The 26,098-nt window shown below is 39.6% G+C and overlaps 2 protein-coding genes across 2 annotated transcripts; one reads left to right on the forward strand and one right to left on the reverse strand.

Annotated features, from left to right (window-relative positions):
• The first annotated feature begins 153 nt into the window (after positions 1-153).
• On the forward strand, positions 154-3,337 carry LOC135939937 (MAPK regulated corepressor interacting protein 2-like). The gene is made up of 6 exons (XM_065484555.1): positions 154-243; positions 303-399; positions 966-1,078; positions 1,314-1,361; positions 1,597-1,653; positions 1,715-3,337. Exons 1-6 carry the CDS (start codon positions 192-194, stop codon positions 1,783-1,785), a joined length of 438 nt encoding a protein of 145 aa, XP_065340627.1. The 5' UTR covers positions 154-191; the 3' UTR covers positions 1,786-3,337.
• Positions 3,338-12,044: 8,707 nt separating this feature from the next.
• On the reverse strand, positions 12,045-24,354 carry LOC135940159 (transcription factor SOX-9-like). The gene is made up of 5 exons (XM_065484936.1): positions 24,042-24,354; positions 19,315-19,461; positions 14,373-14,549; positions 14,102-14,274; positions 12,045-13,420 (listed from the first exon to the last, which is right to left on the reverse strand). The coding sequence occupies exons 1-5, from the start codon at positions 24,257-24,259 to the stop codon at positions 12,840-12,842; spliced, it is 1,296 nt and encodes a 431-aa protein (XP_065341008.1). The 5' UTR covers positions 24,260-24,354; the 3' UTR covers positions 12,045-12,839.
• Positions 24,355-26,098: the final 1,744 nt, after the last annotated feature.

Consider the following 26,098-nt stretch of genomic DNA (forward strand, 5'->3'; position numbering starts at 1 on the left):
ACTTGGACTAGTTAAAGATAATGAGAGGGGCGGAGCAGGAATGGTAGCCATATTTGATCCACGGTGTTCACGATATAGCATAACCAGCGCCAGGCCAGAGCCAGTGGCAATAACTCGACACTCGCTCAAACGGACTGGACGGAGCACGGGAGCACACAACACACAATTTTGTTAAATGATTGCATAATAAAATGTACACTGTCTCGAAGGGCCAGAGCAAAATAGTCGAGAAGACCAGAAGGGGTGAGTAGATTCCTGACACCATTGCCATGGAATTGTTTCACAGAAAGATTTCCTTGTAGTTGGAATCGGTCAGAAAATAGAGCGCCTGGACTCACGGGACCATTATCGCCGAACAGCTGAATGCAATGGCAATGGCGAGGAGGGCCACATTATGAAGTAAGTTTGGTCTTTGCACCATGAGGGAACAGCTTTTGATAGTCACAGGGTGAATTTTCTGCAAGGAATTCCATACGACTGCCTCTTCATCACGGCAAAATTCGCCAATGACGTCACAAGCGAGCCCCCAGTATACTTTGACGTCAATCACATGGTCTCCTTTAAATAATTAATTAAATGTACAAAAATTATATTTTTAATCTTTGGTCTCTTGAACTACAGCAGCAGCTCTTTGTAATTTTGACGGAACAGTTTACTTTAAAATAGAATATTGGAATGAAAAAGTCAAACCTGGGTGTTGTTGGAGACATGAAGAAAGTTCATGCACGACTAGAACTATCTATTATTGTTCTACATATTTTTAAACATTATTCCATAGAGTCGGGAGGACTCTAAAACATTCTATTTGCACACCGCCAAGTCACAGTCGCATTCATTGAAATTTTGCTACTATGACAACACACTTGTTTCAAAACAATAGAAATTTTACTTCCGCGCATCTTAAATTAAGTGTTATGTATTATAATATTGATTTTGAGAAGAGTCTAAATCTAAGATATTTTCAGCCAACCGAAGCCCGTCTTCAACAGCAATATTAGCAAAAAATTTGCAAGCCAAAAATCTCGCCAAGAGGAAATCACGCCGCAGCATAAAGAGATGATAAATTATGTGCATGATTGTGAGTATCCACTTAATTAAATCATCAAAATAGCATCCTGACTGACTGACTGACTTAACAAAGTTAAATTTGCGCGTTTTTGAGGTTCACATTCATGTCATACCGTTATCTCAGATCAGATCAAAGGTCTGCAAAATCGAAAAATCAGATAAGAAACTTAAGCAATAGTGCTAGTTGTTATTTTCGTAACTGCATCAGTTCATCATTTGCTCAACCATAATTTTTCCATTTCCAGCCTGGAATTTAGTATCTGAGGAGATGGATGCCCATGACAAAAATCAAAGTAAGTGATTCTTACTGATTAGATGTCGAACTGCAACATTTTGGATTTTCTCTGGGATAAGCCGCTGTAACTTTGTTTAAAAATTGAATGCTTCTCCAGCTGCTGGAGAATAAATTTGGCTTTTGACCTCTTGGGTGGTCAAGCCACCACAAAATTATGTGGCTGAGCCCTTAAAACATAAGGAAAAATATTGTTGGCTTAATTCGCCTTGTGTTACATAATCTAAAATTTCCAGACAAAAATGGCACGGTGGCTTATTTCGAGTGCAGCGAGGAGTGCAGAGAGCTGCAGGGTAGGGCAATCAAAACATAAATGCAAAAGTCACAAGAAATTCATTTGAGACGATTTTCCAGATTTCAAACCATTCGACCTGGAGAATTGGTGGGGCAAGCGAATATTCAGCAAAATCACAGAGTCGCTGTAAACCTCGGCTGATGCGTCGCGAGTGCATTGTGACGCAGAGACTCAAGCCGACACATTACAGAGCTGTGACAAGATTTACCGAGAGACTCATTAGACACTGTAAGATTAAAAAAAGATGGAAACAACGCCGCCGTTTGTGGAAACCCTCCTGCACAAGAGCGGTTGGCTTCAGGGCCTGCATAAAGTAAGTAAGAAAGAAAGAAAGCAATTCTTTCCCCGTCGTTTTCTGGTGTTGATGGGTAGGGGAAATATTTTGGAAACCAAAGACTGTACTGCGAAATGTGAAGATATTATTTTGTAAAACTGCACACATGTTCCTACCAGCAAGGTAAATTGAATGATAAATTTTCACTGATTCGATTGTGAAATTGCCTTTGTGAAAGGAACAAGTTAAAACCAAATCTTCACCCCTAGTCTGTGGCCCCCATTCCACTCTTCGGGCGGCAGAGCAGAGCTCTTAACTCCGTGCTGTCAGGCACAACTAGTAATAGCCGAGCAGACTTGTGATTTTCCCTTGTAGACTTGAACAATCAATCTTGAGGCACATGTTCTTTTTTGCTTCGGCTGAATTGTTCTTATCCGAGCGGAAAATCTGCTGCTCAGGCAATCAAATAACAAATTGTAGTTCAAAACACATGTTTGTGCGTATGCATGATGCAGCAGTTGTTATTATTTTGGATGGATGGGTATTTTTTAACCTCTCTCTTCTGTAAAAAGACAACAGAAATTAGTAGCTTACAGAGCATATCACATTTAATTTTTTTAAATTCTGTCTTTGTGTCCATTATTTGTATGATCAAAATTGATTTTTAACTAACGTGATACATTTAACAATAAATTATAGAGAATGCTTTTATTTCTCTTTCAGCTCAAATTGCTTTCAGCTTCAAGTCAGAGCAGAATTATCCCGATGTTGATTTTATACTTAAAATGTTATGCTCTCGTAGTCTCTTTACAAATATATGTTCAAATTAGTCTAGCCCGTGATTTGAAAAGGGCTGGCCAGCTTCTAATGGCACTACTGATGGATCCACATCATTGGACTAATACTTAAAGGTTCTGGGAGCCACCTTTTTACAAATGCCTGGCATTGGAAGCTCCAGGGCAACCCTGAGTTGGCAAGCCCTTTTCTCACTCATCAACCGAAGCATCATATACAATTTTATTTTTGTATTTGATTTGGTTATAGTTGTCTATTTTCGTAAATTTGCTCCGGTTGACGGGTTTCTTGGACCCTTGGCCAGGTGCTACCCTTTCAGGGTAGCGTAGGCTATGTCCCTGAGCGAGGACAGTATCAATCAAGAGTGACTAGTTGCATTTCTCGTCAAGAGTAGTAAATTGTTAGGTAGGTACACATATTATACAAGCCAGCAATTATATTCGGCGGCCGCTGATCGTCCAAAAGGCCTCTTTTGACGGCCTTGCGCGGGCAAGTCGTGGCCGCCGGCCGCCAGCCGGGCTGTCTGTTGTTATTGTAGACTGGCCTGTGGCCGGCGGTGCATTGTTATTTTTTTGTGAGTTTCTAATAAACGTCGGGCCTTATAAGCTTGAAACACTTGATTTTATTCTAAACATTTCCTTAATAAATCTCAAAAGGCATACAATGAAAACTTGGCATTGATGATAATTATTAAATGGACCTGCTCCTATTTCTTGTTTTTAAGTAATATAAGTTTCCCGCTACGAATGTTTGATACAGGCATCCAATTTCTCTTGAGACTAGAGCCAGTTGCCTAGATATGTTGGAATTTAATATTACCAAACGATGTCCACGTTGATCGTGACCGTAATTGCATGAAAGGATAATTAAGATTTTGATATTTGGAGCTGCAGTAGAAATAAATAAAGCAAATTTGAGATGTTTAAAGGGGGGAAGTCAGTTAGCACAAAAAATAGATACAACGGTGTGTGCAATCGCCCGTAAAAGTCTCTTTCAGAAAAGATGAGCCGCCGCCAAGAGACAATTTTTTATTGGTTTTTCACTATTAAAAATGGGTGTGTAAAGTGTGCACCCCCTCCGACCGAGTGTAATTGGACGGCGCGTATATAGAGCGCCTAAAAACAAAACCAGAGCGTAGATCAAGTTGCAAGCGAAACCAGAGGTTTGAAATTAATTTTAAACATGTGTGTGTTATATGTACGCTCTCGCACACCCGAATCAAATTAATTTTGCTGTCTGCAGCTGAGGAAGTTTCAGCCCTTCGGTGTTTTTCGTTCATCACATTCCTTCAACAAACCATTGCAACTACAATGAGTTGAAATGGTATTGTACAAAAGCCTAAATTTGCTAATATGACGTAACATTGTTTCAAGTTGTTAATAATTAAATTCTGAAAACTCATTTTCACCTTATTAAAAATGCTCTGAAAATTTGGATAGAGCGAAAATGTGTGAGGTTACCGTTTAAATTTACGAGAGAATCAGCTCCAAAGTTTGCATGCTAATCAAGAGGTGAGCATGGTCTCCTTCTTGAAAATCGTGATTTTTTACCCCCTAATTCACACACCGTTGGATAAATCACGACGAGAGGAATCAAAATGAAAAAGTTATTTTTGGCTAATTCTGAAATTTAAGAACAACTGTTATTTGGCCCTAATTTGATCAAAGCACATTATATCGAGCCAAACTTTCAATTTAATAAAATGCTAATTATTGTTGTCAACAATTCAAATTAGTTTCAATTTTTTGGATATTTTTCAACATCTCGAACATGATGAATGTAATTTCTGATTCAAAAATATTTGCTCCTAAAATGATAATTTATTCAATGTTTCAATACCGACTCGCTACTTGCTGGTTTGCACCTTTCCAGCATGCGTGATTTGGCTTCACGGGACGAATGTCTTGCGTTTCAATGCAGTCCTCGGTGCGGAGGCAAGTGGCCCTTGAGTGGGCTGGGTCCCTGTGCGGCCTGGTGCGCCCATGTTATCCGTTCGCGGTGTTATTGGGACCCGGGTTTCAGCATCCGTGCTAGTGCAGTGCGCGCCCTTTCCGGTCCTTGGACAGGGATAAAAAAAGTTTTTTACAGATTTTTCTGACATGATTATACTGCTGATCTATTCATTAACTAAAAAAATGGGCATAATTTTTGACTAACTGATCTATTTCTTTTAAAGCTTGTTTTAAAACTTGTTAGGATGAATTTTGTATGTAGTAAAAAGTTTTTTCATGATAGAAATGTTTGTATTGCCAATCACGTGCCAGAGCCACTCCTCTAGATGGATCCAGGCGGAACCTGTCAGATGGTTTTAACACGTGCTCAGATGGTAAAATGTGGAATGTGTTTAAATTTTAAATATGCTCCTTTTGAAGTCCCCATAAATTGGAAGCCCAGTAAAAAATCATTATTTATTATTAATTTCACATTTCTTTTATCTTCTTCTCAATCTGAGAAAAATTTGAACAGTGTAGTAATAGATTATTTCCCCGTCAGCATCTTGACCTCGATAGTGCTCCAAACCAGAGCACCTAACACGTGTTTCAAGCTTTTTAGGCGCTTGACACAAACCATGCACGCGCGCGGACAAAGCAAACGAGTCTGGATGCTGTTATACCGAGATTTATGACGATTCCGACTCGGAAACCAAGAAACTAAAATGTCTGATTGACATACGGATGGCATCGTCAAGATATTTTTCCCGCAACACTTTCGGCCAAGTCACATTTTTTACTTGCCAACTCTGCGGTTCATTTTTATTACAGTGTATGTGATCATCATTCGGGTAATCAAACGCACACGCCAAACCCGAAACTTATGCAGCGGAAGCGTGGGGTCAGAATGCTAGCGTTCACGCCGCATATAGAAAATGACGCGAGGTGATCACTCTAGTTTTGCAGTCGGAATATTTTTGGGCAGGGTTATCGTGAAGCAAAGGAAGTTGGGGAACAGGTCAGCAAAAGCATGTCTGCACCAACAATTTCGGTGATAACAACCCTGCGTGGGCGCTGGGCAGGCACCGCACTCTCAGAATGCATATAAACGCTCTCTCTTTTCCTCCGGGGTGCTTTTTTGTCATTTCCTAGCGGCGGGGTTGAATGAAATGTGCTTCATTCATTAAATGAGAAAAATACGAGTGAGTGATTGGAGTAGTCTGAAAAAAGAAAGTTTTTTTCAATAGAGCTGATAATTATTGAGTTGCTGATTGCGAGACGCTGTTCATTCAATTTGAAGAATTTTTTTATTCGTATGTAGCGGTTCCTTGGGCGTCTGCCCTTCATTCGTTTTTGATTTATTTTGACAAATTCAAAGAAAAATTGGGACAGGGGAGAAAATGTATCACTATAATGAGTTGAACGAAGGGCAGATTTTAGTAAATTGGAGAAATACATGTTCATGTCAGCCAAGATACACATTTTTGGAAATCGAGATGTCACTCTTGAATTTATAACTTCTTGCAGCAAAAAGCCGCTCTTATAAATCTCATATCGAAAAAAATTTTAATGTTTTTAAGTGCTTTTGCCTTCTATCCAGATTTCAACCGCATCTCTCAGAATTGCTTATTTTGCCCTTCCTTAAATTCTTACTTGTCGCAATTTTTTTTCTTTTTCCACTTTCTAATATAAATTGCATTATAATGAATAAACATGTTTTGGATACCTTTTTCAATGGTTTTCTTTCTAAATATGGGATCTATATTACTGACTGCCCGTTGTCAGAAGTGGCAAAAGGTGATTAATTAAAAGGGACTCGAACTGCTCAAATAGTTCGACGGACAGGGAGAACTCGCCACTGGTTTTCGCACCTTTCCAGCGGCTTAGGGACCAATGTTTTGCGTTGGAATCGAAGGCCTCGATGCGGGGAGGCGAAAAGATGGTAGAATTTGGCCCAAGCTCCTCTCCGACCACTTGGATCCATGTTTTCAGCGGTGTTATTCGCACCCGGTGAGCTCATGAGCAGATGTTCCAAAAAATATTTGAGATTTGTAGTGGAAGAACGAAATTTTCAACACAACAAATGTTAATCAATTTTATTTTATTTATTTTTTTGCTCTTTTAATCCCTGTCCGAGGACCGGAGGACCGGGAAGGGCGCGCACTGCACTAGCACGAATGCTGAAACCCCCAGGTCCCAATAACACCGCGAACGGATAACATGGGCGCACCAGGCCGCACAGGGACCCAGCCCACTCAAGGGCCACTTGCCTCCGCACCGAGGACTGCATTGAAACGCTAGACATTCGTCCCGTGAAGCCAAATCACGCATGCTGGAAAGGTGCAAACCAGCAAGTAGCGAGTCGGCGCCGGTGCGCCTCCCAGCCCGTTGAGCAATTTGAGCATTTCGAGTCACTAAACTAACCACTTTTTGCCATCTCCGACATTGGGTAGCCAGTATTAGATATCCGAACTGCTCAAATACCTCTCATTGCTTTGACACTCCTGAGAGTGCCTTAACAATGCGAGCCAACGGGCTGGTGATTTTATTTCACTGAATAATCATGTGCATCTTCGAAAATCAGAAAAGTGAAAAAGGCATAATGTACAAGCGATCAAGTCGCTTAAACGAAAATAAAAAGATAGTCACGGTGCCTAATAGTATTCTTTCTACTATTTCAATTAGAAAATACTATTCAGATTGATCATAATTTTTACAAAATTAATAATATTTTTCAGTACAGGCAGCGAAATACCAAATTAAGTATCTTTTAATTACATATAACTCAACGTGCAGCGTTTGAGATGCATTGCATGGTTTTAAACTGCAGGTTGAAGCAACCTGTTTGTGAAACGCGGCTTTCTTCACATTCTTCCCTCCTCGAGTACTAAGAACTCCATCAATTGAGTTGTGTCTAGCACAATCAGCAAACAAATAACAAGTTCTCGCGGGAGCATAACGCATCGGCATTCAGCGTCGGGCTGGAAAAACGCGCCAATTTGTCTCATCGACAATGATTTGCTGAGTGAGTGAAGGGTGCAAGGTGCGTCCCTGCGCAGTCGGCTCGATTGGGACAGGTGTCGTCTCGATAGAATAAAAAGCGGGCCTTCTTTGCGTCTCGCCGTCCCAAAAAATCGAATTGCCATGAATAGGCATTCATAAATGTTTTGCGATAAAAGAAATCAATGATTCGGCATAGTATTCGCGTTGTGGGTTCACAAAAACTCTTCGCGTTGGCACGATAATAGCGCGTGGCTTCTGTTTGTTTAATATGTATTTCCGGTCGGGCGTGTCTCCAAAATTCGCCATGTAACACCCTGTTCGGCTCCGCGTGCTCAATTATTACATTTCGCTCGACGAGTGAAACCTGACGCCGCCTCGTTTTTACTCTCTCCGAAGCGTTGTTTTTTAATCGGGCGCTAATGGGGCGAAAGGGAAGAGATTTTTCACATTCCCCTCGTCTGAATCCGGAGATGACAGACGGCACCGCTTTTGCTTAGTTAGAAATATAATTATTTTTCTAAATGCTAACGATAATAGTTTGGACATAAATAAGAACGGAATTGCAATGGACGTTTCATAGCATAATAAAAGTAAAAAAATTAATTTCATTGAAAATTGAAGTTTGATATTTGTCCAGTTTACAGCTTACCCGCCCTTAACAATTAATTGAATTGATATGATTTTAGCGGAGAAAACCGTACAAAATATGCTATTTAAAAATTTCAATATTCAGCTGCCCTTCACTCGACAAAAAATTACCATATATCATTAATCATACTTAAATCCTCTCTTTATCTCTTCCGCCGGATATTGGTTCCTATCAGTATTTTGAGGCAATTAGGGATTAGATATGGAACTGAAAAGAGGTTTTTTTAAATACAGGCATAGCAATTTTTCAAAATCTGTTTCAATTTTCCTGTTGCCGCAGACGCAAAATAGAGCTTTTGATTTTCCTAAATTGCATCGTACTCAATTTGTAGTATTTTTTTTGTATCGTTTGCAGTCACATTGTAAACTTTTTATCAACACTTGAAAACCCCTTCGTATTTTTGAATACGAAAATTTTTGCAATTATTCTTGGTGTTTTAAATTGTGACAAAAGGTAAAAAATATTTGTGTCAGGCAGCAATGCGCTCGACTAGTTCAAAACGTATTTTTCGATTATTCCAGTCAACCCGAAAGAAAGTCAATTGCTTTTGAAACTTCGTTATAAGTATTAAAGTTTACAACTCCTGTAAATAAATAAATGTTTTATGCTTAAAGTCCCTTCTCTGATTGAGTTGAGAAAATTAAGAAACCAAACTGCGCTCATACTAAATCTAGGACGCTCAACAATATAAAAGGAAAAAACATCAAAACGATATTTATTAGACATTTACGGCCCACCAGTGTTTATCAAGGGCTTGAAAATGATTTACTAAAAAGTTCTCGCAGTGATCGAATTGGGGCCGAACAAAACACATGCTCACACAGAAGCAACCCTGAATGGATCGTAGAAGAGACTCGAGGGTTACGCTGGGGCGACGAAAGCAAAGGTCACGAATAATAAAGATAAAGAGGTGAAGATAATGTGAGGGAGAGGCTTTGCAGCACCATTCATTCATTCATTCGTGCCAACTGTTCGCGCCACTTCCGCCCTGTAAGCAGCACCCCTAACTTTGTCTCTTCAATGAATGAAAGTAATTACACTCCCGCAAGACAAAAACTACTTAAAATAGTTTTCCTTAACTTTGGAATTTACGGAGAGAATAAAGAGAAGAAGTAATCATTATCATATTTATACAGATTCAAATCTAGAAAGTATTTAAAGCATTTTGTTAACAATTTAAACATAACACGAAATAATAACAATTATTTTTAACATGCCTCAAAGAACTTTCTAGATTTTATTTAAAAGATTGTTTTACTGAAGCCAAAAATTAACTTTAGATCGTCAAATATTTTATTCCTGAATCGTAAAAATTTGAATTATTAATTATAAAAACGAAGCAAAAGTTTTAAAAATATTTGACTGGGACGAGAAATAAAGTGCATTTATCATAAATTTAATTTGCAATGTGCGACTCGTAGAGTCAAATTTGAAAATATCTTGTGTGCATCAGAGGAGAGCGACAGGAAATAGCGTCTTGCTTACTTTAGACTTTGCGGCACCGCTCTGTAAATAAAATTTTATAATATGATGAGCTGGTAACAGAATCCTTTGTAGGCCATGATAATGCACACTCGTCGGAATATACTGATGGATCTGCTTGGAGAGATCTTTCTCGCCGCCCGCCGTCCGCTCGTAATACGCAAGCAACTGAACGAGCCGAGATCGAAAATCAGGCGCCGTCGCTGCTTCGCACACGTTGTATGTTTTGAAGTATACTATATACGCGTGCATAAAAAATAAATAAAAAATATTGTGAGGAATTTCGCAATTTCATTATAAGTATGATGGTACAAAAACTATTTTTTATTTTTAAAAGAATATGTTTGTGACTTGAACCCTCTGCTACTTTTCTTTTTCTTGTGGAAAATATATTACTTATATTTATGATTCAATTTTTATTACAATTGAAAGCTCCCAATTCAAATAACTATCGATAATGTAATTGGGAATGGTATGTATACAAATCCGCAAAAATACGATGAGTTTATTTTTAACAACAATTGAACTGCCATCATTTCCTGAAAAGACTCACTTTGGATGAGTCTAAGACATTCGGGGAGGCGCAGACGCATTTTCAGAGCGATATTTGCAAAACAAGACGTGAGAAATTTCACTGAGCAAACAAACAAATTGCAATTGCGGGAGAGACGAGAGGCGAGAGGCAGGGGACGAGAAAGGTTCCGAAGGCGATTCCCACGTGTACACGCACTGACATAAGCGCGGCAGATAAAAGAGCATCCTATTTAATCTCATCAGCAGTATAAATACACGCGGCGGCGAGCCAAAGGAGATGTGAAATGCAATTGGAGTCGAATAAAAGCGGCAGCACCTGCTGTTCCCACGCCACCAATGGGGGTGAAAGCACAATCCCTTAATTGTGATCGGCAGTCTTCGGGGGCCGTTGACTCTGCGTCGCGGGCAAACAGGAGCAGTGTTAATGTTCTGATCGGCAGCGCCATCAATATTATCTACACCTCGACAAAGGGTTCGATTTATTGTCACCGCGTCAACGATAACGGAAAGAGGGATGAGTTCTGTTTGTTTGACTTGCTGAGCCCCAAATTGCTATTGAATCGACAGAGGTGTCGGAGCAGGTGACGAAAATTCCTGAACTCATTTGAATGGCAAGCATTGTTGGGCATTTAAACAGTTATCACCCATTTTTATCCACAAACAAATACATATGAAAACTATAAAAATTCTAGATAACTCTGCTGTCGATCTCAATGCACGTGTTGAATCAACTTTAAATTCGAAGTAGATTCCTTCAAAACGTCACGCATTTGTAAGGATGCAGCATCTTTCATGCTAAAGAGATGAAATTGTCACACTATATTTCATCTTCAGAGAGCTTCAAGGTCCAAGGTCTGGTTGACTTTAACTGCATCATCAAAATCGCAGTAAATAACAAAATAATTCACCGTGCTTTCCAACCCTTCTTGTAATAGTACCACAGAGACTTTGAAAATATTATTTAAATGTTGAATTTTGAAATCATCATCCGATAGTCTTAAAATAAAATAAAATGAATTAGGATATTTGGAATCATTTTTTCAAAATCTTTCTAGTTTGTAAAGAGACGAATTTAACAGGAGGAATACTTCAATTTTGTAAAATTATTTTAGTGAAACTAATCTGTACTTTATTAAATTCACTCCAACAATTTCATTGGTTTCAAAACTTTATCCATTAGATCTGGAGACGAAAATCAAACATTTATGGTGATCCTGATATATGTGAAATACAATATGCGGCTGTTTTTCTCTTAGACTACACTGAAACATGTATACATATATAGAAAATTCAAGCATTTTTCATATTTTTCAAATAAACCTGACTCCTGCACCAGAATTAAGTTAGACTTTCCCGCCAGACTGAAATAATACGCCTGTAGGTCTTTTGTTGCTGACGAAACTCGATTCCGAGAAGTACCCAGCCACGCTCAGAGAACGTTCTATTGCATTTGGCATTAATAATAAAGAGCCGAATCTGCGTGTCCATTAGTGGCCTTCAAGTAGGCAACCGTTTCATTTTTAACGAATCACATCTGGAGCAGCAATTAAAATAATAATTACCAAGCCCCGGCTATCACAGATCGAGGGGCGATGATTTTTGAGCTGCTTAGCCTTTGACGCGACCCCTGAATATTTCCTCTCATTTTCTACGCGTCGCTACTAGAGACGTGTCTCGGCGGATGTGAATTATGCTCTTGACGAATAAAACATCGCTTATGTGGTTCATTTGCAAGTTTTATTGGTACAAACGGGAAAATACATTAATGATATTTACATATTGGTCTTTTATGCAAAAAAGGTTTGATAAATGCATCAGGTGATACGACGTTTTTTAAAATGCAGAAAATTATGAGATAAGAACTTACATCAACCAGCGTTTTTACACAAAATATATACTGCTATCGTAGTGTCTGCGGAGTTCAATACTGAGCTCTGCTGTGTAATAATACTCGTTTAGGCACTCGTGTCACTACTATATATTTATGCTACTGAAGAGAAATTCAAATTACAAAAATCATTTCTCGTCCTTTCAAACTTACGCTGGCTGCCGACTATAACAGCTAAATGTGAAGTTACAAAAGCGAACAACAAATTTATCACAAATTTGCTCGCAAAGGCACAATCAGATCATTTTCCTCCAACTCCGGCGATTAAAATGTACAAAGTAAAAGTGTCACTTAAAATTGAGCAGAGCCACCTTGTATAAAATTATTGCCTTTTTTCAAAGTGGAATGAACAAACTATAAAAGCAATTTACATCATTGCAACGATATAAAAATATACTATTTTATTAAATATATACCGCAGATCTTTAATTATATCAATATTAAAACATCAGATCTTTAAAGGACTACGACGACCATTTTTTCAAAGGTGGTCCATTTAGATTATAGATTTTAATAGTTCCTGTTAGTACTACTTAATTCCCCGTGAAAAAAATAGAAATTCCTGCCCTTTTCGGGAGACTATTACACATTTTTTGTTCGTCGATTCATTATAAGTACAAGAGGGCGGCTAGTTGCTCCAGTTGCCCGAGTGGTTGCTGTCTTGGTAGCCCGAGTCCCTCTGCAGGTGCTGGTAGGCCGAGTGGTCGCTGTCGGGGTCCTCGGAGTCGCCCTGCTGCACCTGCTGCTGGTACATAGGAGGGCTGGCGTCGTAGTAGGTCTGCCCCCGCTGCAGTTGCTGGTAAGGGGGCAACGCGGGGTGCTGCATGGACGACTGGGCGCTCCACGACGACTGGTAGAAGTCGCAGAAGTTGAGGTGCGAGTGGTGGTAGGTGGGCTGCGGGGCCGGCGGCACCTCGAAACCGCGCCCCTGCTCACACTTGGTCATCATTTCGTGGTACGAGACGCGCTCGTTCTCCTCCTCGCTGCCCCGGAACCTGCTGTACGCGGTCTGGCTGTTCGCCGGCCCCACGCTCGCCGCCTTACTGCTGATCAGGTAGCGGTCCATCTCGGATGCCTCCGGCGGCGGGCCGTCCGTCGAGATGACGTGCATCAACCCCAGGTCCGTCTGCCGGAAGTCGATGCTCTGCTGCTGGTTCTGGTGCTGCGGGTGCAGCGGCTGGCTCTCTGAGCTGGAGCACACGCCAGGGCCTGCAACCAAAGGAGAGAGAAAGATTCGTAATTTTTTTCAATTGCAAGTCGTTTGAAAATAAAACTGCGAGATGGAGTAATTGTAATGGCAAAACAATTTGCAATAATTATTACAAATTTATACTGCCACCTAATATGTTCACTGAGCACCAAATCTCGTATAAGATGGTTTTCACATCTGTTTCCACTAACAAACGTTTCTTTGAGTAAATGCATGCAACTAAATAGTTTGAAGACTTTACAGATGATATAAAGTTATACTTTTACTCAAATTATTGGTCTCGCACAAAATATTTCATTAAAAATACCGTATATTTCGTTCTGGTCACAGTATTGCATGGTGCAATGTCTCAAAACACTTCAATTGCATGCGTATTTACGCAAATAAATGTTTTTTTGGGAGGGGGAAACCCTTTGTTACCAAATGATGTTTTTGTTATTTGCTGTCATTTTGGATAGGAGATGAATGGGGCATAGTTGCTCTGCCGATCCGCAGATTTGGTAGCGCCAATTTTCAATCAAACCGTTCAAAAAATGCCAAAACGTGGACCATAGAATATCATCGGACGTAAAACATAATTTGTACTGCATTTTTGCAGTTCATGACAATCTCTTTGTATTTTCCCCATTTTATTTGTATTTTAAAGAATTTAAAGAAATTAAAATAATTCAGGCACTCACCTTGTAGATCATTGTTCATGCCGTAGACTTTGTTTGATGCAAAAGACGCGTATCTGGGAATATAATCTCCAGTAGCTTGAGGGGTGGTGGGGGGAGTCGGAGGCCCGTGTGAACTGCGAGGTGAAATTCCTGGTGCGCAGGGTGACATTGATGTCTCTCTTTTGGTAGCACGACTGCAAACACAAAAATAATTTGGTCAAATAAAATTTTATTTAAAAAAAACCTTCTATCGTAAAAATAAGAAATTAAAAAATGTTTATTTTGTGTGTACCTGTAATTGATTGCAGTCGTCTGCTCCTGAGAGTTTTGGTTCTCGTTTTTGACGGATCCTTTGAGATGTTTGCGCCTCCGCGGCTGGTACTTGTAGTCGGGATAATCTCTCTTGTGAATCACTCTGAGACGCTCGGCCTCCACCATGAACGGTTTCTTCTCGTTTTCGCCGAGATCTCTGCAACATATCACATTTCCGGCCAATGTTAAATGTGAGTGGAGAAAACTCATGTCAGCGGGGCATGGGGCCAAAGCGAGGGTCAGAAAAAGCAAACTAATTTTAGTCTAGTTTTTCTGCATTTTATGTCGAGAAAGCTGAGGAAAACTAACATCTGTATGCCTGCGTGTAAACGGGAGTAGAATTTAATATATCTTGCTCTACAGCAAAATACGAGCTGTGCGAGCTTTGTTGAAAATATTAAGCAACGTGCGACGTCGGCGTGTACGATTTCGACTCTGATTATTAAAATTTCAAACGAGCGATCAAGTAAGGAATTTAAGCCGAGCGAATCATCGTGCAGGACTGCTTGCAGTGAAAATGAGAACAGAGGTTTTTAGCTCGTCTGTTTCCACTAGTCCCAATAATTGCAGGACCTCATATGTTGCAAGTTAAAACACTGAGTTCGTCTTTCAACAATCCACTTTTCCCTCGTTTTCCTTTTGCGAAATGTTTTTAATAACTTCTCTGCTTTCCTTAAAGATAATTTATGATTGCACTGAATAAGTAATATCAAATCGCATTTCCGGCCAACGTTGCACGAGTTATATTCGCAACCCAGATATGTAAACCGAGACGAATAAAAATCAACTAGAATACCAAAAGATGAATTTGTGCTTTTTCTGATGACAGATTGACAGCAATTTTCGTCCTCAAAATGCTTTAACTTCTACAGCTTTATTTTGAGCTCTTATTCGTAAATCAATAAAAATTGGCTGCGTCTTAAATTCCCGTTACGATGTCCTCATGTGATAACAGCACCAAAATTATTATATTGAAAAAGTTCGAACTCGAGAGTGCGATTCCTGCACTTCATTAGCATCGCCGATGTGTTGTAATCACGATGCCATCCCACATTTATTATTTTAATTGCAGACGTGCGCCCAAGTATGGAAAATTCGCCGCGAAAGGCACATGCAGATCACTCGTCGCCGGCCACGCTTTCAAAACAGACGCGCGGGCGTAAAAAAAATCGGCCATGCAGCGCATCTCGGCAAAGACGAGCATTTTCACAATATTTTATTTACAGCAAGAGCGAACAGTGGTGTCCATTCATGAAATCATTTCACACAGCCAGAAAGGCATATATGGAGGAAAAAGTGCATTTCGAGACGAGCGTGACGAGCTTTGAAGTAGACCGGGCGAATGCCACCAGACGAAATTCGTCTGCAAAGTTACTCTCGCCAAATTTAAATTTATGCGAGCCGTGCCGTATGTTTAAAAAAAATCCATTTCCTCTAATTTTTTTCTTACCCATAATGGAAAATATCTTTTTTACGACTGTTCCAGTTTTCAATAATGTGCTATGCAAAGTTTTCGGTGGAAGTTTCAGGCGTTTCTGTTTTAAAAAATCATTTATAGAATTTTAAAATGAAATGTTAGGTCATCCCTTGATTTTTCAATGAAGAAAGAACAGCAGCAGTAGTGCTTTTGCATGAATAATTGAAAATATTTCTGCCATTGTTTCATAGATGCTCTCTATATGATGGTCCTAAAACTAATTCCTCAATCGAGATTCCTTCAGATATAATTATGAAAATAATGAAATAGTTTGAGAAATTTATAAAATTTAAGTGTAGACTGATGAAAATAAATTTGTAATATAATTGTTTGACAAAAAATATTAAAAAAAATCGAGATAAAGCCACTGGCTTGTGAAGGACTTACATATTAAAACTTGAACCTGAAAAAGGGTTCATCGGCCTGCCCTCTTAAAGGTGACAGACTTTAGTTTCCGGAACAATGTGCGTTCAATGTGCTTCTCGTCTTTGTTTGTCCACGCGCCACAACAGAAAGCCTTTCTTTGAAATTGTATTTTCAGGGGGAAAATGCGTTTTCATGTGGTTTGACACCAAAAGTGTGCGCGACCTGGTTTGCCGACGGATTAGCACGCTAAGCCCTTTCGTCCGTCCGTCCGCTGCGCCGTCCACTTGAACATCTGCGCTCCTCGTGTGGTCCAAAAGCCTTATGCTCCCGCCCATAAATTACTGCGAAAAAAGTCTACGAGCGAAAATGCTCGATTGAATCTGGCCAGCGAGCGAGTGATGGACAACACGAACGACTCGGGGGTTTGCGATCTAATCTACTTTGATGAGTAGCAGCGAGCGGAAGTTTGTCTAAAAGCAAGAAGTGCACACGCTTCCAACTCGCTGTATTTTTTCATCTCATTATCGGCTACTATGTGTATGTACTCCACGTATATGAAAGCTTCCTAGAAAAAATCACTGGAAACCTCGCTGTTTAATACAAAAAAAAATAAAATGGGAATTTAAAGAAAAGAGTTGATATTTTTAAAACATTTTCATCCTGGAAATTGCTTCAATATTCCATATCAAATTTAATAAAATCGGTGGATCTAATAATGGGATTTTCTTTTTTAGCGACTTATGATTTCAAGATTTTCACTGATTTATTTAATGAACTCATGAAAAACCAGTTTTTAAGGGTTTTGAAATTTTTTCTTGTTTTGTTTAGCAAAAACTGGATAAGAGCCTTTCCTGCTGACAGACGCATACATATTTGATACGAGTCTCTTCATTAATTTTTCATTATATTTTGTAAAAAGAGACCTATAGATTCAATTCAAAAGAGCACTATGGATAACATTCAAATTCACTTTTTCCATCTCCTTAACTGCATATTTAAAAAAAATAATAATCAAATTGCAAGTAGCGAAGGTAAACTCAAATTTGAACTCTTTATTTTTCTTTTCTGGTTGTACATATGGGAAAAATTTCCATTATTAATAGAAACTAGTGCGGCTGTGTGCAGTAAAATTATGAGTTCTACAAAAAAATTTGTTTTTTGACATTTTCACTTAAAATGACTCTCACAAAAATTACTCGAGACTGCTGCATCAAATGTTGAATTTTGGTTTAATTTTTTGCAAGCGAATTTTTTAGCTATATTGGAAAGACAAACATTCTGCTTTGGCAGCTGCTCTTTTCCGAAATGTCTGAAGCGTCTGAAGATATGAACGCAAGGTGGTGCGAACTTGAAGACACGCAACCGACTTTCGAGTCATCAACGGTGTGTTTTGGTGCGGGAGTTTTGTCGCTCACCTTGCAATATTTGCCTAGCATCGAAACATAATTTTACGCCGCGCGTGCACACCTGCGAGTTATCAACAGGAAGAGACCCAAGACGGTGTATGTGATACACTTATAATCGAGAAGCTGTGAGTATATCTATCTGATGTAAAGAGGCCGGAATCGGAGCGGAAGTTGATGCTGTGCAACAACTATTTTATGATGCGTCTTTTATCACCTTTTGACAGATTGTAAACAGAGTCGCCGGTTTGCGAGTTTCCGCGATCGGAAGGGTGTGTTATTGTAATAAAAATATCATATTGATTTCAATTCGATAATATTTGCTTTTCCTGCTGTTTGCAGAAAACCAGCACTTCCTCTTTTTGAACTTTCATTGATTGTTGCGAGCAAACAAAAAATTGCTCACGATTATTTAGTATAAAGAATTTAAATCCCAAGTCCCGCCGTTTTGTCTCAAGTGGGCGAACACCCTTTGAGAAAAGAGCAGTTTTATTGTCGGCTGTAAAGTTCTTGTTTCATGGGAAGGAGGGAGAAGAAAAGCACGCGCATGTAATTTGTAATATAGAAGTATAAGCACGGAGCAGAGTAGAGAGAAGAGCAGAGCACCGGGAGATTGAAATCGCTCTCGTTGCTCCGTTTGACTTGTTGAGCGTAAATGATGTGCGCCAAATTTATTATACGACAATCACATGTGTGCAGCTTGAGGTCAATGGGAAATTTGAAATGGAAAACACGTTCCAATGCCAATGACTGGACGCATAAATATTTTTTTTAAAATATTTGATTTGAAAATATAGCAAAATCCTCTGTGACAAAACTACAGCTACACTTCTTTTCTATCTAGATTAGCCAAAATAAACCAAAGTGCAATTTTAATACTTATCAACAGAATCATAAATTTAAAAAAAGGAACAGGAAGAAGCTGTGAAATAAATTTAAAAAATAACAGGCGCTAAATTGTGTAAATAATTTTTCCAAGTAAAAAACATCGGCACAAAAACAACCATGAAAGAAATTCCAGTGACAATGGTGGCTGTAAATTTCACGCTTGTCCTGTCAGCATTTGGTGAAAGCAGGGAAAATGCAAATTAGGGTGACTTTCTGAGATGCGTAGTAAATGTTTGTAAAAAAATCTGCCGTTGCGTTGTCTGTCTGGCCAGATCAAAAGTACCGCTGTGTGTTTAACGCATGCACCGAGGCGAATTTCCCTAAGCTCGCGCCGAGATTCCCAGATTTTCTGGAGGCAGGAAAATTTTATTATCGCGCACCCTACGCATTTACAATATCCGGCCCTCGTCGTAAATTATCTCTTGTTTGCGCCGCTTATGCCCCGGCTTATATTTTTTGCTCTTTTTACACTTTTATCTGCACGGAATAACGAGTGAGTTTCGCAGATACGCAGGTCGGAAGTTGACTATCAAATAACTTTTTTGCAAAGTATTTTGATAAAAATGCGATTTATTAATTTGAGATGTCCGTGGAAATTATCCATTTTATTTCAGTTCGTGTTACTTTTATTGGTCAGATTGAAGTATTTAACATTTTCCTATAAAAACAACTGCAAGCTATGATTTCTGCTTTTAAAATTTACGTATACAGGGAAAATAAAATCTTGTATTTTAGTAATCAAAAAGATTGCAAAGAAAGAGGAGTATATTTTTCGATTTTGTACTCACCTCCAAAGTCTACCAAGGGTTTTGCTGAGTTCTGCGTTGTGGAGTTGTGGATACTGGTCTGCCAGTTTTCTTCGCGCCGCCTGCGCCCAGACCATAAAGGCGTTCATCGGCCGCTTCACGTGGGTCGACCGCTTCTCCGAGCTCACCCTGTCCGACCAAAATACGCACGACAATTAAATTCTCTGCTATCTACTAATTTTCACACAATTTAATAGAATCAACATTAGAAGAAACATTTAGCGTGGTTATACTTAATTTAACCCTTCTTTGTTTGAAAAATGAAAACATTGAATTGTAAGTGTCACTCAAGAAAACTCTTTTTACCTTTTAAATGAATGTGATTTACGTTTGCCACTTTCGGAATGATCGATAGCTTACTGTTACATTCCACGAGTGATTTGAATGTGGGTGTCAAACAGGTGTGCATATCCTGATTTGGCTGCCACGCAGGCTGGTCAGGCCGAAATCAATCCATCCTTTGAGAGGAAATCGCCTGCCAGTGTGACATTTCTCGAGCAAGTTCTAACTCGCTCTTCTCGACCCTGGCTACCGTGGAAAGGCTGTGGGAAATTGGCCCTATTTGTTTTTACTCAAGAGCATACTGTAAGAAATCTTGACCCCAAATTTGAGTGACTCATAAATATTGACTTAACGTGAATATTACTTTAGTCAGATAAAAGAAATTAAAACAGGAAGAGTAACGCAAGAAAGAGAAAATCGTGCAAAAAGTGGTCGATAAAATAATTAAAAAGTATATTTCTTACAATTTTTAGAGCACACAGAATTCAGATAAATACTCGAAATAAAATTTTAATCTCTCGCTCTTGTTATAGGGGATGAATTCTAAGCAATACAAATAATGAAATTCTAAAATTACCAAATTTTTTTATTTTGTTGGAAATTTGTGTATTTACTGATTTAACTTATTTACTTTGATTTTTATTACGATAAAAAACCAAGCAGGAGCTGAAAAATTATCGGCAAGTAACGAATGGAACCAAGTCAATCCTAGATGCTGATTGCCTCTGGCGCGAGGCAAATCTGCGGAATTTTCTGCCAGGTCAGTCGGAGAAAAATCATTCCAAATCAGCATGGTGGACCAATTAGCGAACGGCCCCCCGCGAGCCGAGACAATTTGCGGCACTTTTATTGTTGCCGCGGAGGCACGCGGCCTGAACCGATGAGCATGACGCGACAAAATCGCGCGGCCAGAGTCGTCGCGGCATGACAGCCTTTAAAAGGGTAATTAATTAATGGTATACACACACTGATTACATACCGCCGCGTGCTCCGAAAACGATGTGATTTGTTTGATTAATAGTCAGGATAATTCAACTGATGCGCCTCCCCTCCCATTTTCTACAATTTGTTTGGCTTGAGCTTTCCTAATTGTCCTCAAAGTTCGAGATACTTTCGTGGGTGGCTCTTCTCCAAATGGTGCAAAAACGGAGAAATCGTAAAAACAGTGGTCTGGATACCATTTTACTATTGTCTTTGTCAGTTGGCAGAGACAACCTACTTTTTAAATATTTTATGGAAAAAACTTAATTGAAATAAAGTCATAATCATTATTCATTGAAGCCTTCTTCTTTAAGCGACTGACTAACATTTAAATCTCTCTGTTAATGAGAACATCCCGCGTAAAATAATTTAAAGACCAGTATTAAACAATTAACTGCGCATAAAAGGTGCTTTTAGAAATACAAAATGCCCCAATATCATCGAATGGTCCCTACTTTTGTTTACACCCCCTTTTCTTTTTCGCGCATGATTCATTTTTAAAAAGCAGAAGCAAATGCATGAAACCCAATATTTGGTTTTTCGGTTTGCTTATTCATATATGCGTCATTTTTGTAATTAACACCCGCGTCCAAAGAAGCATACGCCGAGCTGAAAAAAAAAGAGAAAATGCGAGGCTGGCGAAATTCCGGCGTCGCGCTGTTTATTTCTCCAATTTTTGTGCCCGACTGCAGCAGCGTCTTCCTTCGTCATGTCAGCCCGCGGGGAATATTTATCGTCACTCTAGTGTTAAAACTCTGTCCGCGCCGAGTGATAATGAAGGAAAAATACTTCACTGAAAAAGTAGCATCTTAACCGGCTCGTTTTCCAGCTTCGTGCATTTGAATTTTATATTGTTTGCTCACTCTGAGCTTTGGCCGCGTGTTAAGCGGTTTGTTTGTGCAAGACTTCTTTTTTGTACTTGAAGCATCCTCCGAAAGAAGAGTTAAGTTAGCGACTTCAGTCTTTGCTGCACTCGAAATAAACAGTTCGGCGGTTGCTTAAAATTTCATATTTCCTGAAAAAATCTTAAGATTTATTAAAAGTCACTGTTGAGTGGCGCAATTTTGCAGCATTTCAGCCCATAAAATTTCTTTTCTGTGTGGGTTTTGTAAAAATCTACCTTTTAAAAGATTTTATGGCAGCAATTAGAGATTTTTGCACATGAAACCGAGTAATTTAAATTGATCCTAACCTAAATAGAACCGATATTAACAGAGAAAAATATGTTTGATGAAACTATAAACGCCAACTGATACAAAAATTTTCTAAGACGGTTGATTCAAATATTTACAAATAAAAACGTTCTAATTATGTGAAATGAAAATTAATTAAAATCACTAACAATAGGTGCACAACAATAAATTTATTACAAATTTCCCAAATGTCAAGTTATGCACGGTTTTAAAAAGCTTCTCTTAGAGTCATCTATCTTGCACAAAGAAAAGTAATTTTTTCGCAACGATCGCCGCAGAATTCACATTTAAAATTTACAGTCATCATTAGTTTGGTCCCTAAAATGAAAAATCTGATTCACGGTATTTCGAATGTGCGCTATAGCTTACATTTAACATTGTTTCAGTCTCATAAAGGTCTGTTCATTATTTTTGTTAAAACGAATAAATTATATACACCAATAACTGCAAAAAAATACGATTATTTATGAATGTCCAATTTTTTTGCTGAGGTGAAAAATTGCTCTGTCACTTTTAAAACGCTTTCAATGAATGCTTGGTATGCTGCTAAATTTAAAGAGGAGTCAGCTAGTGAAATCTAGAAAAGAACCACCCGCGCGGGCTGACAGACATGGACCACTTTACACCCCGGTAAGTGGCGCATTAAGGATGCTGGCCGCTTATGATCTCATCCGCTCAAGGAGGAAAATGAGTGTGCGTGTATATAATATGCTGATAAGAGACCTACATGACCGCGTACTATGCACGCGCACGTGGTGATCATCAAGGATTATAAATGTGCGGTCGATATCCTGTGGCCATAGCAAAAAGGCCAATCGCAATATTCAGTGTTGGTCAATTGCACATAAATGATTTCTGCCATTTTTTCTCTCTTCGAGCGTTTAATTCTTTTTTTCCGTCAGTGTTGCGAATGGGTGCGTTCTGGCGGTTGTGCAAGATTTTAGCGCGTCAAGAATTGCTGCTAAATTTCGGAATATTAGCGTGGAAATTCAAGTGCAAGTGTAACTTTTACGCATCTGTCTCAAACTAGTCAGCTAATTAAAGGCGCGCGTCACCTGCGGCGAGAGCAAAACATTTAACGCTGCTGAGGGCAGAATGTTATCTAACACGTATGTTTTGAACGCAGAAACGTGACATTGGATTCTTGAAGCCACAAAATATATCCAGAGAAATTTTAAAATCATGATTGTCTATAAATTTTGCAAGAAAAAAGGAGGGAGATTCGAGTTGTGGGGTAGCTAATATCGTTGCTCGTTCCTCTTTTTGTTTGCAATCTGAAATGTGAAGGTGGACGTTTTCAACGATCGCTGATTCCAAATTCTCTGCAGCTAATACAGTGTGGCTATGAATTTTGATTTGGAGGTAGAGTACTTCTGACGAGGCCTACAGGGCCGAAACAGCCGCTAGACGGTACGAGAGCAGTGTGTAATAATATATTAAATTCATCTTACAATTTTTTCAACTTGTTATTAAGTCTGATTATACCTGTTTATATTTTTGGTTTCGGCAGTAGCCATTGTAAAATCAATAGATATAAATTCAACCCTAATGATCTTTTTTTAATTAAGTTTGAAACTTTATTTTGAGAAAGATATGATCTTCTGAAAATTTGTGGCACACCTTGACTGTGTAGACAGTTGCCTGACCATTACATCATCACAACAACACCTTCTCATGCTCGCTATAGTGCGACACGTGTAAACTAATTTTCCAAACTTTTAAAAGAAGAAGGTAAAAAAAATCAACATTCTCTTTGTATATTCATTTTAGTCAGTTTCCACATGCAAAGCCAGCAGTCTTGGCTCTCCATGATATCTGTCAGGGAAAGGAAATATCATCTGGAATATTTTCAATTTGGAAGTTTTTCAACCCAACTGATTCCTTTTGAGACATTTACATATCCTGAACAAATAATGTCCGGCCTACTTGCTGGTTTCCCCATTTTACTACGGGATAAACGTTTAAGTGTTTGAAAAACCCTTCTCGGTCCAGGAGCAACGGCGGTGTCCTCTACAAGAATGGGATCACATAATATTCTCTATTATAAGGCGTTTGTTGTTATGCTGTACCATGTTATTCGATCACAATGTTATTGTGTTCGCACATGGCTAAACCTTTAACTGACTATGAATAATCGTCACACAAAATCCAACTCACAATCAATTCAAACTTATTCTTAAAATTATTCGACGTAACATCTTTAACAGAAGAAAACAAACAGTTTGTAAAGTCGTACAAGTTTTAAATACTTACTTGGTGGTCATGGGCACGAGGTTCCAGTCGTAGCCCTGGAGGACCTTGGAGACGGCGTCGTTGATCTCCTTCTTGTCGAGGTCGGCGCCGCCGCCAGTGCGCGGCGCCGGCGTTGGCCGCACGTAGCCGAGCAGCATGACCTTCTGGCCAGCCCGTTTGCTCATGTCCTTCGAGTCCTTCGAACAGTCGTCCGACGACGACGCGTAGCCCTCGGACATGCTTGGTGCGTGCGTAAGTGCGTGTGTTCAACGGGTCGGTCGGACTCGTTCTGCGGGCAGGAGGCGCAACACGTGGCTGGGACGCGGGCCGTGGGCCGCCGGGAGGAGACTCGCGAATGGCCCTGTCCAATCGACGCGCGGCTCCGCCTGCGGGGCGGTTTTGCCCTCGGTTGCCGCCGCGTTTTCGGCTGCGGAGTGCAGATGGCACGCCACGCTGCGGAGCACTTGAGGCTGCTGGAGAACGCTTTTCGGACGTTTTGCCTGACAAAGAATTTTACCGTTCACCATTGATTGAATTTCTATGGCCATTTTTTTGCCTTATACCAGGAGAAGAAACTGCTAATTTTATTTTTTTCGAGATCAACAAATTTTTGCATAGACCAATTTTTATCAATATTTCCCTTTTTCCTCTCACAATTAGTCATTGATTTTTAAATATTCTAATAAAAGGTGAGAAGTTAACAACTTGTCATGTAAATCGAACCATCTGCTACGCTGCAGCCTACACTAGAAATAATTAGATCACATTAATTTTAAAATGTTTTAAAAACTTGAAACTGGCCGCCTAGCTCGTCAAAAGAGCGTAAAAATCCTGTTTAATTTGTCCCCATTTAGGGAGGCTTGGCGTTTGGACAAAACACTGACATCATTGCATGATCAATTGCAAAAATTGCTAAATCAGCGTAGGGTAGTAAAACTTCACCTTCAATGCGTGCAGCAACGTCAGAGCTTAAAAAAGAAGAACAAAGTATTTGAGGAAGAAAGCATAACCTCAAGAGGATAACTAATTTTTAACGGACGCGAAAAACGAACATACACTCTCTGCAATAAATTTTAATTTATGATTACGCTGAAACTGCTAGAAGGCACCAGAGCGTTTCTAAAAATGTCAACTCTTTTTCGGGGAGTCAAAGTTTTGTTATACACTAGACGAATAACGCGTTAAGCGGTTATTTCATTTATAATATATTGATTGAAAAAAAGGAACTAAAGGGTTGGACATGCATTAAGGGGACAAGAAGGGTTGCGAATACTCCGCGTCCCAATAATAACATCGCAAACGAATAACATGGGCTCACGGGCCTCATTGGAGCCCAGTCCAGAAAAGGGCCACACTGTGGTCTTTTTATTGACACACTTCGTCTCGTTAAATTGATTTACGCATGCTGGAAAGGTGAAAATTAGCAAAATGCGAGTCGCAAAGCTTTTGAATCCTCCCAAATCCTAATAGACTCGGCATTGCCAATAAGAGGATAAAATGTAGGCGCAAATTAGCCCGCGCACTTGACCTCCAAACATCGCTCGGATTCTCATATTTCAAAACGTGCACGCAAAGCATGCGTTCAACATTGCTTGGTTTTTGTTTGTATAAATTTTAATAATTATTTCGTAGCAGAACGAATTGTTTTCCAAACGGTATAAAATCTGAAGATAAAAACTTTTCTGCATTTTGTGTGTGTTATAGACGTTCTTTGCAATGGGATATTCACACTCTTCGTCATCACCCAAAAGCACAGAATATTTAAATTCCCATTCAAAGCAGCTGCAAAGAGGAAGTGTGAACGCATCAACGCACGTGCTCGGCCCGGAGACGTTCTTAACTTAAGCTGATGTACACGAGTTATTCGGCATTGAGCGAGCGCGAGACGCACGTGTGGTGCACTTTGCTGCAGTGTTTGCAGGTCGATTAGCGGCGGGAGATGAGAGGGATCCGTGCTCATCCCTCGCGGCACTTTATTGCGAACAGACGCAACGCAGGAGGGAGAGAGATAAGGAGCTGCTCAGGGCGGCGAGGCGCGCGAATCACCACACACAGCACACAGTGCGCGGAGGTGAACT

Source organism: Cloeon dipterum, chromosome 3 (assembly GCF_949628265.1).
Source record: "Cloeon dipterum chromosome 3, ieCloDipt1.1, whole genome shotgun sequence".
Taxonomy (NCBI): Eukaryota; Metazoa; Arthropoda; class Insecta; order Ephemeroptera; family Baetidae; genus Cloeon; species Cloeon dipterum.

Coding starts and splice junctions, on each gene's coding strand:
- LOC135939937 (XM_065484555.1), top strand. CDS start 192: ATGTACACTGTCTCGAAGGGCCAGAGCAAAATAGTCGAGAAGACCAGA. Junction 1,362..1,596: donor TGCCCATGACAAAAATCAAA/GTAAGTGATTCT, acceptor TAAAATTTCCAG/ACAAAAATGGCACGGTGGCT. Junction 1,654..1,714: donor GGAGTGCAGAGAGCTGCAGG/GTAGGGCAATCA, acceptor ACGATTTTCCAG/ATTTCAAACCATTCGACCTG.
- LOC135940159 (XM_065484936.1), bottom strand. CDS start 24,259: ATGTCCGAGGGCTACGCGTCGTCGTCGGACGACTGTTCGAAGGACTCG. Junction 14,550..19,314: donor ACCCTTGGTAGACTTTGGAG/GTGAGTACAAAA, acceptor GATATGTTGCAG/AGATCTCGGCGAAAACGAGA. Junction 13,421..14,101: donor CATGAACAATGATCTACAAG/GTGAGTGCCTGA, acceptor CTTTGGTTGCAG/GCCCTGGCGTGTGCTCCAGC.